The sequence below is a fragment of the Cannabis sativa genome, chromosome 5 (genome assembly GCF_029168945.1).
Source record: "Cannabis sativa cultivar Pink pepper isolate KNU-18-1 chromosome 5, ASM2916894v1, whole genome shotgun sequence".
NCBI lineage: Eukaryota > Viridiplantae > Streptophyta > Magnoliopsida > Rosales > Cannabaceae > Cannabis > Cannabis sativa.
The window spans coordinates 2,506,312-2,523,860 of NC_083605.1; the positions used below are offsets into that span (position 1 = coordinate 2,506,312).

Here is a 17,549-nt window from a genome sequence, read left to right on the forward strand (position 1 = left end):
TATATATATATTTATTAAGAAAAACATCATATAAAACATTGATAGAGAGAGAAAGCGAGAGATGACTGATGAGAGTGAGATTCTACTAAAATAAAGAGGGTGCCTTGATCGATATACTTTATTTAAGACAAAGAGGTAGTTTTGAAAAATTTTAAATAATTTAAAATTGAGAAAAAAGAGTTGGGAAAATTTATTTTAAGAGAATTATCTAGTATACTATTTTTTTTTTTCAAATTTACGGTTAACGTTTCTAAAGTGGTTTCTCTGGTAGTTTCTATGTGGGTTGCTATACGATTTTTGATTGCGATAGGTTGCTTCGCTAATTGTTATAGGGATTTCTATGTAGAATTCAGTAAAAATAGAAAAAAAAAATTATAGTGAAAATGAAAAAGAGAAATTATCTCATATGCTAGTTTTTAATTTTTTTTTTTCTTCAAATTTACGGTTTGAGTTTTTAAAGTAGTTTTTCCCGTAGTTTCTATGTGGGTTGCTATACGAATTTTGGTTGCTCCGTTAGTTGCAATAGGAATTTTTGTGTAGAATTTCAAAAAATTGCCAAAAAAAATTGTAATTTATTATTTGGGCATTGACTTTGACGCATTAAATTATTTTTAATTTTTTGAAAATTTGTAAAATATTTTATTTAAAGAGTAATTTGCAGTGTAAATATTTAAGTTTAATTCTTAGTTGCAGATAAATTATAAGTTTAATTTTTTACAGTAATAATATTAATACATAAATTATATTTCTAAATTTCTATAGATATTGTTAATGGTTAAGTTATTATCTACGTGTTATTTTTATATTAGTATATTTAATTAATTTTTAAATAAGAAATAAAAATTTGATGACCTGAACCAATCATAAATTGCCAAATGACTAATATTTGACACTTAGGTCAAGTATTTACAGAAATTTTAAAAATATAACTTAAGTATTATTACTATAAAAAAATTAAAATTAAGTATTTATTTATAATTAATAGAAATTAAATTTAAATATTTATACTGCAAATTAATAATTTAATAATTATATCAAATATTATCATATAAAAAAATTATTAATTAAATCTATCTAGATATCAAAAATATGAAATCTATATACCAATTAAGCACCCTATTTAATGGGTGGACCATATAAGACCTTTCCATTAATTTGGGTTATAGTGTCTATTTATATATAAATATTTATATATATATATATATATATATATAGGGCAAGACTATGGTAGAACTTAGCATAAATTCTGTACCAGTAAAGAAGCTTTTTTGACTATTAATTTTAGATCATATGGTCATTAAGATATAAGGTGTATACTCTTACGATAGGATTGTTTGTATACAATTAAAACTTTATACATATTATAATAATATTTAATTATATATTTATTTTTAAAAAATAAAATAATATTAATAATTGAAAAAATTATTAATTATTAATTTTTAATTTAAATTATTATTTTTATTTTTTCAAAATTAATTTAAATTATTTTTATATAGGTATTTATTTTTAAAAAATAATTTTACTTACGAATTTTGCTATTAATTTTTTTGTAATCTTATTTTCGGCATGTTATATTTTTCTGAATTTTTTAAAATTTTACAAGATGTTTTAAATAACTGTAATATACACAACCATGAAAAAAAAATTAAACTAAAAAAGTCCCTCGAATATCAGAACAAAAATAAGGGTGCATCAGTGTACCAATTTTAAAGGAATGTATTTTAGAATTTCCCTAATTAAAATTGCTAAGAATTACCAATAAATTGTCTTAGAAAACCAGTACAAAAATGAATAAAATAAAAAAAAAAAAAAATCATCAATTTTTTCGAAAAAAAAAATAAAAAAATCATCAGTTTTTTCAAAAAAAAAAACTGTATCACCCATGAACATGAAGTCTTTTTAATATATATACATCAGCTAAACATTTAATAATAAAAAAATCATCAGAAACAAAAAAAAAATATATGAAATAATCCCCTACATGTGTCAAATAAAATTTTTGTACAATCAATTATCTTTAATTTTTGATTGGTCTAATTTTCTTCCCTATAGCATGAATTAAAAATTGTATTACCTACTCTAAAAAAATCCCTATATATATCAATTCGACCACAATGAAAGATACTACTCACCTACAAAATCTACAAATAATTAATTGGTACAAACCTTCTATTTATATCCTTTCCTTTTTTTAGTATTAAGTAGTTGATATTAGTTAGTTAAAAGGTACTACAAAATGTGGAAGATCAAGTTTGGTAGGAATTCATCAAAGGAAAAAGAAGAGGAATACTTGTTTAGCACAAACAATTTCTTAGGAAGACAAACATTCGAGTTCGACCCGAATGCAGGCACACCTGAAGAACGAGCCCAAATCCAACAGGCTCGTCACAACTTTTACACAAATCGCTACAACGTTAAATCTTCTAGCGACCATATTAGCCGACTTCAGGTATTTGTAACAAATTTTTAATATATTTATAAATATTGTTTACTTATTTATAAATTTTAGTTAGAAAAAACTTATAAACTAAAATATTATTTTGAACTCTGTCTTTTACAAAAATTACTAATTGGACTCTTTGTTTTGTTAAATGAAATATTAGACTATGTATTTTTCAAAATGATACAAAATATAATACCATGAATTGATTTTTTATCAAAATAAAAGTTAAAAATAACCCCTTCTAGTGTTGTTATTATGAAAAAACTGGATACATTTTCTGTATCTGTTCGTGCTAGAAATTATCTTCTAGTTAGTTACATTAAAAAAATTATTAAAAATTTAGCTCAGAGTACTATTTTAAAAAATACAAGATTTGATATTTATCATTTTAAACAATAAAGAGTCAAAAAAATCAGTAATTTTTACAAAACACTAGATCCAAAATAGTATTAATTACTCATTTTTAATTTTTTTTTCCCAAAAACTTAAAACATGCATTAAAGATTCAGACTTCTAATATATGAAAGTACAAATTATTATTACTTAATTATCTTAATTAGATGCTTAATGAGAGAAAGTTCAAACAAACAATTGAGCAAGTGAAGATGAATAATGATGTTGATGATGATGATGATGATGATGAGAATAAATACAAAGCAGCCAATGCAGCCATGAGAAGATCAATTAAGTACTGGTCAGCTCTTCAATCACCACATGGCCATTGGCCTGCTCAAGCTTCTGGCAGTATGTACTTGACCCCACCACTGGTAACTACTCTTATATATCATTTTTTTTCCTTTTTCCCATAATTTATTCATATGACTTTTACAATTATAAACATTAATGCAAAAAAATTGGACTCATACATGTCACTACAAAAAACTACTACGTACTTTTAGTGACAATTTTTTAGTCACAACATAAATTTTTTGTGACTAAAAGTCACTTTTAGTCTTTTAGTCACAATAAAAAATTATTTGTGACTAAAACATACCATTTAGACACAAGTAATCATTAATTTAGTTTTAGTCACAACAAGTATTGTGACTAAAAATACATTTAGCCACAGCAAATTGTAATTTGTGTGACTAATACATATAGTCACGGATCTTTTAGTCACAATATATGAATAATAATTTATAATTAGTCACAAATTTTTTTGTTGTGACTAAAACTAAAATTTTTTGTAGTGTATTTCGGTAAATTTTTTTTATTTATTTCGGTATTTGGATGAGAGTTTTAGTTTATTTTTTTAATTCCTATAAAAAATTAATTATATATGAACAATATATAATATCATGTAATAATACTTATTTGAATCATTTATTATTTATATTAAAAAAAAAAAAATACATGTGGAACTAAGTTGGACATAAAATATAATAATATCAAATTATCACATTTAATGTAAAAGTGTGTGAATATATATATAAACGTCAAAGAGGTTCCACTACTACAATATTAGGTTTAGTTGCTCAGATCTAGCTCGGTAATATTAAAAAAAATTAAATCTAAAAGGAAAAAAAATAACGTAGAACGTCTTAGGCTTCAGTTATTTAGAAATAACCGAAACCATAAGGTAACACAAAGCACCTTATGACTTCGGTTATTTCCAAATTACTAAAGCCTAAGGATCTCTGAACTTATAAGTGAGCTTCAATCCATAATAAAACTCCTAGCAAAATCCTGTAAAATACCCTAACAAAACTCAGCAGTCTCACTCTATTTAAAGCCCTAAAAGCCTTGAAAATGCTATGTCTCTTTTTTCCTGTCTCGTCCACCATCATCAGTCGCCCCACCGACACCCAAGGCCATCTCAAGGTGTTGAGAGGCCTAGGACGAAATTTAAAACGGGGCATTTTTTTTTATAAAAATTTAAATTAAATATTATTTAATTTTTTTTTTATTTTTGCTCTGAGATATCATTTATTTTAACTCTTTTATCTCCATATAATAAATATTTTTTCTCACACATAACCTAACTTAACGTAATATTTGATTATAATTAATAGCATCTTTCTTGAAGTGTTATATATTTTAAGACTTTTGTAAAAAAAAAAAATCAATTGTATGTCAAAAATTATGTTATTTTTTTTTTAATGTATGTTATCAGTTTTTATAAATGTAAAAAGACAAATAATAATTAATAAATATACTTTTTATTTAAATTTTTAGTTTTAGAGTAATTTTTAAAAAAATTGTTTACCAAATATAATCTTTGTTCCTTACCAAAAATATTTATGACATAATATTTTTTTTTTTTAATAATGTACTTTAAAAAAAAAAAAAAACTTTAACGATTTTCTATAGATTTATTTAGGTAATGCATAAAATCTCTCTCTCTCACCAATTATACTCTAAGCCCTTTTATAAAAATTGTTGAACCAAAATTTATATATATATATATATATACATATATTATATTTTTATTTTTATATATAATATTAATTTTAATTTTTTGGAGCCTCCAAAATTGTGGGGCCCGGGCTAGGCCCCAACTGCCCCACCCTCTTGCCGGCCATACCGACACCTCAAGGTATGCTTTTTTTTTTTTTCTTTCTCTCTCTCTTAGCCTAGCCACCGTCAACCCTAGCTAACACCAACGATACCTCAACCCCGAAGAACCTGCCACTGTCGACCCTAGAATTTTTTTTCTTTCTTATTCTCTCTCTCTAGATTTTTATGTGATCTCACTATTTCTTTTCTTGTTTGCAAGTGGTTTTTTCATTTTTATTTTTAAGGAAATTTTGTTTTGTGTTAATGTCATTATAGATTGTTTCTGTCAACTCTTTATCCATATTAATCATTTTTCATTGGATGAAAGTAAATATATATATATATATATAAATATATAATATAAATTCATATGTCTTAGGTTCTTTGGCTAATAACCAGAAGCCATAGGGATCACAGATCCACATATACGACCCCATATGGTTTCGTTAGCAAATAATCAAAGCCATAGGATCTCTTTTGCTTTCGGTTTTTTTACCCCTATTCCTGAAACGCTTTCTATTGCGAATTTTATTAAAACCAAAGTTAAAGCAAATAAACTTTTTTTGTAAATATAAAATGGTTTCCTAACTTCAATTAATGGTTGATCAATATTTCTTATACATTTACATATATATTATTAGACAATATTGTCCCACATGGATTAAATGTAAAAATACTGAATCATATATAAGAACATGCCCTACTCCACTTATCACCAATTGATTTTGAGAGGGAAATTTGATCTTCTATACTTACATATACATAATATTTTATCATACTCCTCTCAAATTTCCCATATTTTTTTTAGTGCAAAAACATAAAAAAAAAAAAAAAAAAAAAAAAAAAACTGGTAGTCCGATGGGGTCCGATGGTCACCTGATGCTACTTTTGTATGTACAAAAACATAAAAAAAAAATTGGTAGCAGATCTGGTCCGATGGTCACTTGATGCTATTTTTTTTATGTATAAAAACATAAAACAAAAAATTGGTAGCAGATATAGTCCGATGGGTCCGATGGTGGTTCGATGGGTGGTCCGATGGGGGGTCCGATTGTGTAAATGAGGGTGATGTAAATAGGAGGTATTTTAGGAATATCATAAAAGTTGTCAGGTCCTACAAATATTAGTTATTATTTGTTTAGGAATTTTTTTTTAAACAAGTATAAGCATAGAAAATTAAATTTCCCTTTTGAGATAGAACCCCATATTAATTCTCAATATATATATAAATAAAATAATTTTCAAATATAAAATTTAACAATTGTTTTTTTTTTCCATAATAGGGCCTGCACTAACATGAATATATATATATATAGGTATTTTGCGTCTATATTACAGGTCATTTGGATATAATACTGAATGAACATCATAAAAGAGAAATATTATGGTATATGTATTGTCATCAAAATGAAGATGGTGGATGGGGAGTGCACGTTGAAGGACCAAGCATGATGATGTGCACAGTTATGAACTATCTCGCCATGCGCCTTCTCGGAGAAGGGCCTAACGGCGGTCTTGAAAATGCATGTGCCCGAGCTCGAAAATGGATTCTTCACCATGGCGGAGCAACTGGATCTGCCTCTTGGGGAAAGACTTGGATGGCTGTAAGTCATAATATGATCCCACTTATTTTATTTTAAAAATAATTATAAAAAATTGTTAACTATTTATAAAACGTCATATCATAATAGTACTTTAATTTGGTATATACGACACATTATTGCCATGCAAAAATTGTTAAAATTTTAATTTTTATGTTATTTATGTTACACTATATACATTGTTTTTTTTATGATTTATTTTATTTCTATTAGCATTAATATTAAAAAATAATAATTGATATTCTATAATTTACATGTAGATACTTGGTGTATATGATTGGGATGGATGCAATCCAATACCACCAGAGTTTTGGCTATACCCTTCCATTTTCCGTCCATGTAATAATCACTATTATTTCTTTTATGTCTTCCAATAAATAATTTATACATATATATATGATTTAATAAATATTTTTATTAATTAAACGTGTGATATTGCAAAACAATAATATTTTTAATTATTAAATTTTAGGTTATAAGAATATCAAATTTGATTTTTATTATTACTGTTAAATATTGTAAGATATATGATTTATTAAATATTTGTTTTTCCAATTATAAGATTATTATTATATATCCATGCACCTTGTTTTGCAGGCCTGACTCTCGGCATAAGTAGGCTAGGCTTTGTTTAGGGTTCATCTTAGGGGCCCAACAAAAAAATTATCTTGTTTTAAAATTATACAATTTTTTTTATTAATTTTGAAAAAATACCATATTTTTTTTTCTAAATAAGAGCCCAATATTTTTTTTCTATGACTCATTATATTTTAAGGCCAGCCCTGTATTATAAGAATCCTTTAAAACGAGAATACTTTAGGGCCAACCCTATTTTATAAGAATCCTTTAGGGCCGACCCTGTTTTATAAGAATTCTTTCGGCTTAATTAGGTTAGGCCTGTGTTTAGGGCCACCTAGCTTAGGGTTTTAACAAAAAATTTCTCGTTTTAAAATTATACAATTATTTTTATTAATTTTGAAAAATACCATATTTTTTCTAAATAAGAGTATAATTTTTTTTTATGACTCATTATATTTTAGGGCCGGCCCTATTTTATAAGAATTCTTTGAAAAAATAAATATGTGTTTAACAAATTAAATATTTATTTTTCTTTATGTAATGTTTCTTTAACTTTTGTTAAATGATCTGGAAAGAGAGCTATATGCATATTTTAATTATGGTGACAATATTAATATTGCAGCAAATTTGATGTGCTACTCAAGACTGACTTACTTGCCAATGTCATATTTATATGGGAAAAAATTTGTTGGCCCAATTACACCTTTGATTGAAGAACTTAGAGAAGAAATCTACAATGAGCCTTACAAACAAATCAAATGGACCAATATGCGTCATGTTTGTGCCAAGGTGAAGTTTAATACTTTAATATATATATATATATATAAATATATATATATATATATATTTACTTAAAAAAATAATTACATAAGTCACTATTTTTTGAAAAAAAAAAAATATATATTTTTACATTTAATGAATTTTTTTTACATTTTTACAGTTTTTCATAAAAACAACACGAAAACAATAAGAAAATTACATAAAAATAACATCAAAACAACAATAAAAAAATTAACATACAAATAACAACAAATTAACATGAATACAACATAAAAAGACTGTATTTTCTGTAAATAAAATAAAAAAATTCGTAAAAATGTTTAAAATTCAGTGAAACCGGATTTTTTGTAAATTTTTTATTATTTTTGTGTATTTGTCATGAAATTATCCTAAAAAAAAATAATCAACTCAAATCTTATTTTAATAGCTGAGATTATAATATTAATTATGGTATGTAACATTATGATATTTTCTCTTATTTTACACAAATTCTATTTGAAAAAAAAATTAAAATTACTTGAAATACAATAAGTTTTAAAAATCAAGAGAATGATCCTTTATTTATAAAAGAAAATTAAAATAAAACTAAAACACTACAAGCGTTCTAAATCGTTTAATAATATCTTCGACTACCAAAAAAAATATAAATTTCTCTTATCACAACATAAATTTTTGTGAGTTAATGTGATTTTTAATTACAATAAAAAATTACTTATGATTAAAATATAGTATTTAAATACAAGTTATCACTAATTTAGTTTAGTCACAATTGTGATTTTTATAACTAAATAACCACAGACTTTTTAGTCACAATATAAAGGTAAGTTGAAATATACCTGTTTTTTTCATCAGTTAACCAAAAAATAACTTTATTTTAAATTCAATTGAAATGTACCCCTTTTATAAGTCCATTACCGATTATACCCTCACATAATTAGGGTACTGTTCAAGGAGGTGAGGAAGGTTTTTTTTTTCATTACATAAAAGTACGTATAATCGGGATATAACAAATAAAAGAAGGTATAAATTAAATATATATATAGAAAAGAAAAGTATAAATGAAATGGGTTAACAAAAAAAGAGTACAGGTGCAATTTTCACCACAATATATAAGCATAATAAATTATAATTAGTTATAATTTTCTTACTTTTAGCAACAAGTTTTATTATGACTAAAAATTAATTTTTTTGTAGTGTGCCCTAATTGTAATTGCTCCAAATTAAATTGTTATCCTGCTTATTTATACATTATACTGTTCTAATGAAATTTGATAAAATCATGCATAGACTGATAACTACTACCCCCATGGTAAGATACAACGTCTCTTGTGGGATAGTGTCTATTACTTTGCTGAGACTTTTACTGGTATTTGGCCTTTTACAAAAATGAGAGAGAATGCACTTCAAAAAGTAATGGAATACATTCATTACGAAGATGAGAATAGTCGATATATTACCATTGGCTCAGTTGAAAAGGTACTAATTATTGCTCATCCTTTTTGTTATATATATCGATTTTACAAATGTATTATTGAAAAATTTTACAAGCACATACGATATCTATTTCAGTATTTGAAAGAATTTTTTGGTTCAATTTTTTTATGGTTGTTTACGTTGTTGTTATTTATAGGACATTTAACAGAATTTTAAAAAATTCAGAAAAATGTAGCTCGTTGAACATGGGGTTCAGACAGTCTATTTCATATGCGTATAAAATAAAAGAGTCTTGTGTGTAACAGAGTATTTGGAATCTATTTTCAGCATTTTTATTATTTTTTTTTTATTCTTTTAAAATTTTATAAGATGTTTTAAATAATTATAATGTAGACAACTATAAAAAAAAATTAAACTAAACAGATAAAGAGTACATAAATTTAAAAATGCATTGTAGAATCTTTTATAATTACTCATATCCATACTAATTAAATTTATGAAAACATATGCAGGTTTTAATGATGCTTGCTTGTTGGGATGAAGATCCAAATGGAGAATATTTTAAGAAACATATTCCTAGAATTGATGATTATATATGGATTGCAGAAGATGGAATTTGTTTGCAAGTAAGTAAATATATATCCAAAAATTATTATAAATAATATTATTACTTTTAGCAACACCATAAATTTTTATTTAGAGATAAGTTATGTATATATATACATATATATTAATTTTATAAATATGTAGTTATTTGTAGTTATTAGAGACAATATTTGTTTATTAGACACAACAAATTGTTTATTACATATAAAAACAAACAAGTGCATGGTAAAAACTATTTTGGTGTGAACACACTTATGAATACATATTTATTTTCAATAAAACAAAAGATAACAAAGGTTACATTTGGTAATATTTTTATATTTAAATTTTTTAATTACAAAAATAAAAGTAATTTTTTTTTTTAATTTTATTTTTGAAAAAAAAATATGTTCTATAACAATTTTTGTTTTTTAATTTTAAAAACAAAAAATAAAAATGTGTTCTGTAAATTTTATTTTTATTTTTATTTGTTAATTTTATTTAAGTTAGGTTTGAGGTGGGGACCGGGGGCGGGTCCAAATTTGGGGCCAGGTTCAAGTTTTGTTTCCAAGTTCTAAGTTGGCCGTTGGAGTCCAAAATATTAATTGAAAAAATTTTAAAAGTAATTTTGCTTTTTAAAATTTAGATTCTTAATTAAAAAATTGAAAAGTAAAAACAGTTTTATAGAACATGAATTTTAAAAATAAAAAACTGATTAAAAAATTGTTACCAAACGCATCTTACATTATTTAGTGATCATAACAAATAATAACTTCTTATATATTATTGGTCTTGTTTGCTAGTCGAATTTTAAAGTGTAAAAGTACTCAAAAACTTAAAAATGTAAGAAATTATTATATGTAAAATGAAACATATATGATCGATTTGAAAAGTAGAATAATACAAAAAATTGAATATATACGCATTTAACAAAAGAGATCGAAGTACCTCTAGTCTTTAATTTTTTTTTTTTGAGCTTTGATCCCACACGAGTTTCAAATTTACAAAAGAAAAGAAAATATAGTTAGTGAGGGTATTTGGGCTTCCATACTCTTTTTCACTATCTTAGATGAATTTCACTATTTTCACATAATGAATAGTAAATTTGGGAACAAGTATCCTATATATAAAGGTAAGATATTTTTTGAGCATATGTGACACATTAGCAAAATGTTTTGATAATTAATTTAAAAAATCAAATCGAATAATAAAATATTTAGTAAATCGAAATCTAATCATTAGAATATTTAATTAAAATCAAATAAAGTCAATATCAATTGATCTCCAAAGTGGGAAATGAATTTAATTTCCATTAATGTGTGACATCAATTACAATGATTTTATACCAATTGACTTCTAAAAATGCAGCCAATATAACTAACCTAGTGAGTTGCTATATAAATTAATGAGTGCTTTTTGCATATTATTTACTGTTATTTCTTATATAAATGTAGGGCCTCACCAGTCAATGTTGGGATTGTAGTTTCTCTTTGCAAGCTCTACTAGCTGCAAATATTAGTGAAGAAATTGGAGATGTGCTAAAGAAAGCACATGAGTTCTTGAAGCAATCACAAATTAGGGTTGATGTTCCAAACTATTCAAAATATTTTCGACATATTTCTAAAGGGGGATGGACTTTTTGTGATCGTGATCATGGATGGCAAGTTTCTGATTGTACTGCAGAAGCATTAAAGGTACGTACATATATTATCATAATAAATTTTATGACTAAAGTAAAAATATTGTGACTAAAAATATATCATTCAGTGTATATGTTATCACTAACAAAATTTGATAACAACTTGTTGTAACTAAATATATATCAACCACATCACTCGTGATGTTACCACTAAATCTATAAAGGTAATAATTTTTAGTCGAAATATAATTTTTTTGTGACTAAATGTAACTTTTAATCACAATAAAAAATTATTTGTGGTATTTAGATACAAGTTGTTACTAATTTAGTTTTAGTCACAACAAACATTGCGACTAAAAATATATTTAGTCACAACAAATTGTAATTTTTGTGCTTAATACCTTTAGTCACAAACATTTTTTTTTTTTTGATAATTTATAATTAGTGACGACTATTTTACTTTTAGTAATAAATTTTGTTATGACTAAAAGTAAAAAAAAATTATAGAGTGAAACCAACCCACACAAAAACTACTGGAACAACCTAAATTGTAATTTTTTTTTTTTAAAAAAAGTAAAAAAATAATATATGAGTAATTTCCCTAATTTCTATATCTAAATTATTTTATTTTTATCAAGTTGAGATTTCTTAATTACAATATTTGTTTTTTTTTGTTAGTCTTGCCTTTTGCTCTCAATGATGTCACCTAATATTGTTGGAGAGCCTATGGATGTAGAACACTTGTATGATTCTGTAAATCTCATCCTTTCACTACAGGTGATATTACCTACAATATATTAACATTGATCATAAATTAATTCATATTTTTTACATATATACTTTTGAATGCACATATCATTACTCTATTATTATTAGCACTACTAAATAATAATTGTTATTTGTATCTAAAATCAGAGTGAAAATGGCGGTTTAACGGTTTGGGAACAAGGAGGAGCTCCGAAAATATTGGAAGTATGTAATTAAGCAAAAATCTCTTTTTTATCTATATTTTTTTTTACCATAATAATATTTTGGACTCTATGTTTTGTAAAAATTTGACTATTTATTTTCTAAGATAATACAAAATATAGTACCTTGAGTTGATTTTTTTTTTATTAAAATAAAATTTAATAATAATACGATGTAAAGCTTTATGATAAGACTGATTATATTTTCTATATTTATCTGTGTTAAAAAGTATTTCAAGTTTGATATATTATAGTAAAATATTATTTAATAAAATAAAATATCTGATTTATAATTTTTACAAAACATATAGTCAAAATTAATTAGAATCAACTTTTTTTCTTTATAAAATTATAACTTAACTATCATATTATCATTATATTATAGTGGCTTAATCCAATGGAGTTCATTGAGGATGTTGTCATTGAATATGAGTAAGTAAAATTATTATTAGTATTATTACAATTACAATTTTATTAAAATGTCTTCTATTATTAATTAGTAGTTGATGAATATATATATTTAGTATTATACACTAACACTTATGAGTGTGTGTTATAAATAATGTAGATATGTAGAATGTACTGCTTCCTCAATAGAAGCATTAAATCTATTTAAGAAGTTACATCCAAACCATAGGAAAATTGAAATTGAGAATTTCATTACCAAAGCTGTTAAATTCATCGAAAACAAACAAACGACTGATGGTTCTTGGTACGGAAGTTGGGGGATTTGCTTCATTTACGGTACATGGATGGCCGTTAGAGGTTTAAAGGCCGGTGGAAAACATTACTCTAATTGTCAAGCTGTTCGTCGAGCTGTTGATTTTTTACTCAAAATACAAAGAGAAGACGGCGGTTGGGCAGAATGTTACACTTCTTGCACTAATAAGGTACCAAGAATTTTAATACATTTCTTATTTGTTTATTTATATTACTATTCCTTGTGTTAGTTTGACTATATTAAAGAAAATAAAAGAAGATTTTAATATAAAAAACAATACTTTTAATCACAACAAATTTATTAGGAAAAATAAAAACACATGTAACTAAATTAGGACTAAATTTAAGTATTATAATTTTTGTTTTAAGAAATTGAATAGGATTCTAGCACAATATATAATTTTTTTCTGATTAAATTTTATTACAATCAATTTCTATATTTTCAAAATGTTCAATAATCACATTAATTATATTTTCACATTTCTATAATTTCATACAGGTTTACACTCCTACTAAAGGAAACCAACCACATTTGGTGCAGACTTCTCTTGCATTAATGACTTTGATTCATACTAAACAGGTTTGTATTAATTATTTTAGAGCATTGCTATTAGATATCAGTGGTGTCTAATATACTTTCTAGACATGTACGTTTTGCGATTGATCCTAGTAATACTCTTTTAAAGTTATTACATTAAAACTGTGTATGAGACCCAATAGCTGAACCAATAGCGATATTGACACATAAGCGGATGCTAGACTGTGCTATTTAGCATTTCTGATTAATATATATTCACTAATAACTTAATTTTTACAAGATTAATTATTACTGTATATAATTTATATCTCATCTAATTTAATGTTTTTTTCTATATGTATTCATAATTAATTAATTTATTTATAGGCTGAGAGAGATCCTACTCCTATTCATCGTGCTGCAAAAGTGTTGATCAATTCTCAATTAGAGGATGGTGATTTCCCTCAACAGGTAATTAATTGCATATGTTAATTATGATATATATAACTATATGAATTTAAACAGTGTTAATTAATATATATCGGGTGTTCTATAATGCACTCTCTAGAAATTTAGATAAATTTACAATATAAAAAGCAGTGTTCAACACACTGTTTGATTCTTGTTTTCTATATTGTATGTTGAACAGTGTTTTTTATATTGTAAATTATTCTGAATTTATCAAAATTTTACAAGATGTCTTAAATAAATATAACATACATAATCATAAAAAAAATATTAGACTAAAAAATTCCTCTGAATACTAATTTAATTTTCCTCGTGAACTATTTGCAGTAAAATTTCTCAAAGCTAATTGGCTGTTTTAATGAAAATTTACAGATGGCTTTGGGATCTTTCATGAAAAATGGCATTCTAAATTACGTTTCCTACAAAAATGTCTTCCCTATTTGGGCGATTGCTGAGTATCGTAATTTAGTTCTACTACCAACTAAATGAATTGGACAACCGTTATAAGATACTTGTGTACGTATTGAGCTTTAAATTTTTAATCGAGTCTGTGTTGTATCACATTGCTTATGTGTAAGTAACTTGTGGTATTTATATTATATTTAGTAACTATCAAAGCTTAAACGGAATAATAAGGTTTTAGTAATTGAATAAATAATATGTTTGGTGTGATTTTATAAGAAAATAAAAACCAATTTCTATAAAACATAATGAAATAATATTTTATTTTATTTTTTCCCAAAAATAATTAAGTGTTAAGTTTTTTTTTTTTCTAATGGAATTGAAGTGTAAGTTAAGGCCGAGTGTGGACTGTTGTTGGAAGGTACAATTTGCAATCTTTTGTTTGTGCTGGTAACGAGGCACTTGTCTTATAACACGTCGTTTGTAACAAGTATTCGCATTGTGATTCTTGGTTTTAGAAGAATGTTGTTAAAATCGAGTTAGGTATTCTTAGAAAAAGGAACTTGCGATTTCGAACGTGGGTTTATTTCTAGACGGCTGAGAAAGTCTTGCAGTGTAGGGAAATGTTGGTTTGCGGACCTCTTTGATGATCATGATGGGAATTTAGGATTGTAGCAAGCTATTTTGAGAGTAGGTAAGCCTTGTGGCTTAATTTGGTGATGATGATTGGATTTATCTTTCAAATAATTACTTGCTAACATTGCAAAAAATTACAATTAATTAATCCGATTTGAAAGAGCTTTTTAATGACTTATTGTTTTAATTAACAAATTAACTAATTAATGTAACAGTTCACATTATGTTGGTTAATTAACTAATAACAGATCACATCAAAAATTGTTCCAAAACATCAACTGTTATTATATCATAGAGATTTAATAGAAATTCATATAATTACATTACACAAATTATATATATATGTTGAGTAAATTCCACTTACCAGTCCCTTACATACAATATCCACATCAACATATATCAACACATTTACAACAGAAAAACAGATTGACTCAACCCTAAGTAGCTTTGCCTCTACTAGACCAAGAACTAAGAGTTAGTTACAATTGTTTTTGTAACTAACTCCCAGATCTTTGATCAACCGACTTCAACATAATATATAAACAGAAAATCAAAGGCAAAAGAAGACATAGACACAAAACAGGAAAGAGAGAAGAGTTGAAGTATAAACCCTAGTTTGAGAGTACTTCTGCTCCAAGATCCAGAGAAGAGAAAGCAAGTTCTCGTGGTGAGGAGGTAGAAGGAAGGAAGTACATGCATAAAAATAGAAAACTGAGTTAGATCGAGAATAAAACAGAGAAGAACAAAATCAGAAATTGTACAAAAAAAGAATCCAGTCTTACCTGATCGTTTTCTGTGACAGGATGCTCCAAAATATTGTAAATCGCCATTGTTGATAGTGGATATCAAGCTAGATCTCTGAGATGAGCTTGACAGAAACGTAGCCCTAATTTTTGGGGTGAACTCTGAAATAATTCTTGTGTTTTCTCTCCCTTTCTATTGTTTTACATTTGATTAATCTAATCTGTGTGTGCGTGGGTGAAGATCCCAGGGTTTCTACTTAGGATATCGAGCAAGTTCTTGTGAAGAACTTGCTCTGCCAGGGTTTCTAGTTTTCGTGTCTGAGTGTTGAGTGTGTGTTGTGTTTGATTGGTTTTTGGGTTTTAGACTCTTCTTGAAAAGTCTTTGAGCCGAGGGCTAAACGACACGGGTTTTGGTCTCATGTGGGTTAAAGTGGTGCTGTTTTAGTCTAAATTCATTTAGACTAAGGAAAGGTCGAAATTGACCTTTAAAACTGATAATAATTTTTTTGTTGGTGTAGGTTAATTTGGTCAAAAATCCTACAATATGACTAGTGTAATAATTAGGAAAATTCTAGCATACATCCCTTAAAAGGTGACTGATGTACCTTTATCTATTTCAGTGTCTAGAAAAAATTTAGTTCGAATTTTATTATGATCGGATATTGTAGTTATTTAAAATATCTTATAAAATTTTGATAAATTTGAAAAAATTTAACACACTGAAAATAGGTTTTAAAAAGTTTGTTGCACGCGCCACTTTTTTATTTTATACGCGTGTGAAATAGACAGTTTGAATATTAAATTTTATATTGTAAATTATTTTGAATTTCTCAAAATTTTACAGGATGTCTTAAATAACTTTAACGTACACGATTATCATGAAAAAAAAAATTAAACTAAAAAATTCTTTTAAATACCAAAACAGTTAGGAGTTGCACTAAAATACCCATGTTGATGAGTTGCATTATAAAAACACCCTAAAATTTATTCATGATATTATAAAGCAAGAAGTTATATATGAAGCTATTATTAATTTACACAAATATTACTTTCATGATCACACTTTGATCATTGTGAAAATGATAATTAAAAAGAAAGACAATCCAATCAAACAAGTGGTTATAGCAAGAGGAATTGAAAGTGACAACACTGCATATGTACCGGTGACAATGCTATCATCATAAATCCCATATGGCTGCCATTGTTAAAATCATACATATGCCATAGTACCTACTTAGTCTTGAGGTCTTCATAAAATCCTTTTTTCCAAAATAATACATTAAATAAAATGTTGACAAAGACAGATGTAGCAGAGAGCACCATGCATGGCTATTGTGTTTGTCCTCATGAAGGCTTGAAATGTCGCATTATTCCTGAGAAAAGCAGTGCCTTGTTCTCGGTGTCCAGCCTCGTCGCTTATGTAACCTCTTGGTATCGTAAATCTTGCTGCGAATGTCACTGTCGCGATCAACGTAGAAGTAAGACTAGATTCTTTCAATTTTTTCTTTTCTTCCCATTTGTTTGATCTGGTATTG

General features: G+C 25.9%; 1 protein-coding gene across 1 annotated transcript; it reads left to right on the forward strand.

Annotated features, from left to right (window-relative positions):
* Nucleotides 1–2,118: 2,118 nt before the first annotated feature.
* LOC115717219 (lupeol synthase) lies at nucleotides 2,119–14,944 on the forward strand. The gene is made up of 15 exons (XM_030646183.2): nucleotides 2,119–2,452; nucleotides 3,007–3,213; nucleotides 6,259–6,546; nucleotides 6,804–6,882; nucleotides 7,745–7,911; nucleotides 9,190–9,378; nucleotides 9,849–9,962; nucleotides 11,376–11,615; nucleotides 12,239–12,337; nucleotides 12,476–12,532; nucleotides 12,914–12,960; nucleotides 13,097–13,418; nucleotides 13,748–13,828; nucleotides 14,153–14,236; nucleotides 14,606–14,944. Exons 1-15 carry the CDS (start codon nucleotides 2,240–2,242, stop codon nucleotides 14,720–14,722), a joined length of 2,304 nt encoding a protein of 767 aa, XP_030502043.2. The 5' UTR covers nucleotides 2,119–2,239; the 3' UTR covers nucleotides 14,723–14,944.
* The last annotated feature ends 2,605 nt before the right edge of the window (nucleotides 14,945–17,549 follow it).

What these genes read in the sequence shown, in the direction of transcription:
- LOC115717219 (XM_030646183.2), top strand. Translation starts at nt 2,240, where the DNA reads ATGTGGAAGATCAAGTTTGGTAGGAATTCATCAAAGGAAAAAGAAGAG. An exon ending in TGCGTCATGTTTGTGCCAAG is followed by an intron (nt 7,912 to 9,189) that starts GTGAAGTTTAAT and finishes AATCATGCATAG; the next exon opens with ACTGATAACTACTACCCCCA. An exon ending in GTACTGCAGAAGCATTAAAG is followed by an intron (nt 11,616 to 12,238) that starts GTACGTACATAT and finishes TTTTTTTGTTAG; the next exon opens with TCTTGCCTTTTGCTCTCAAT.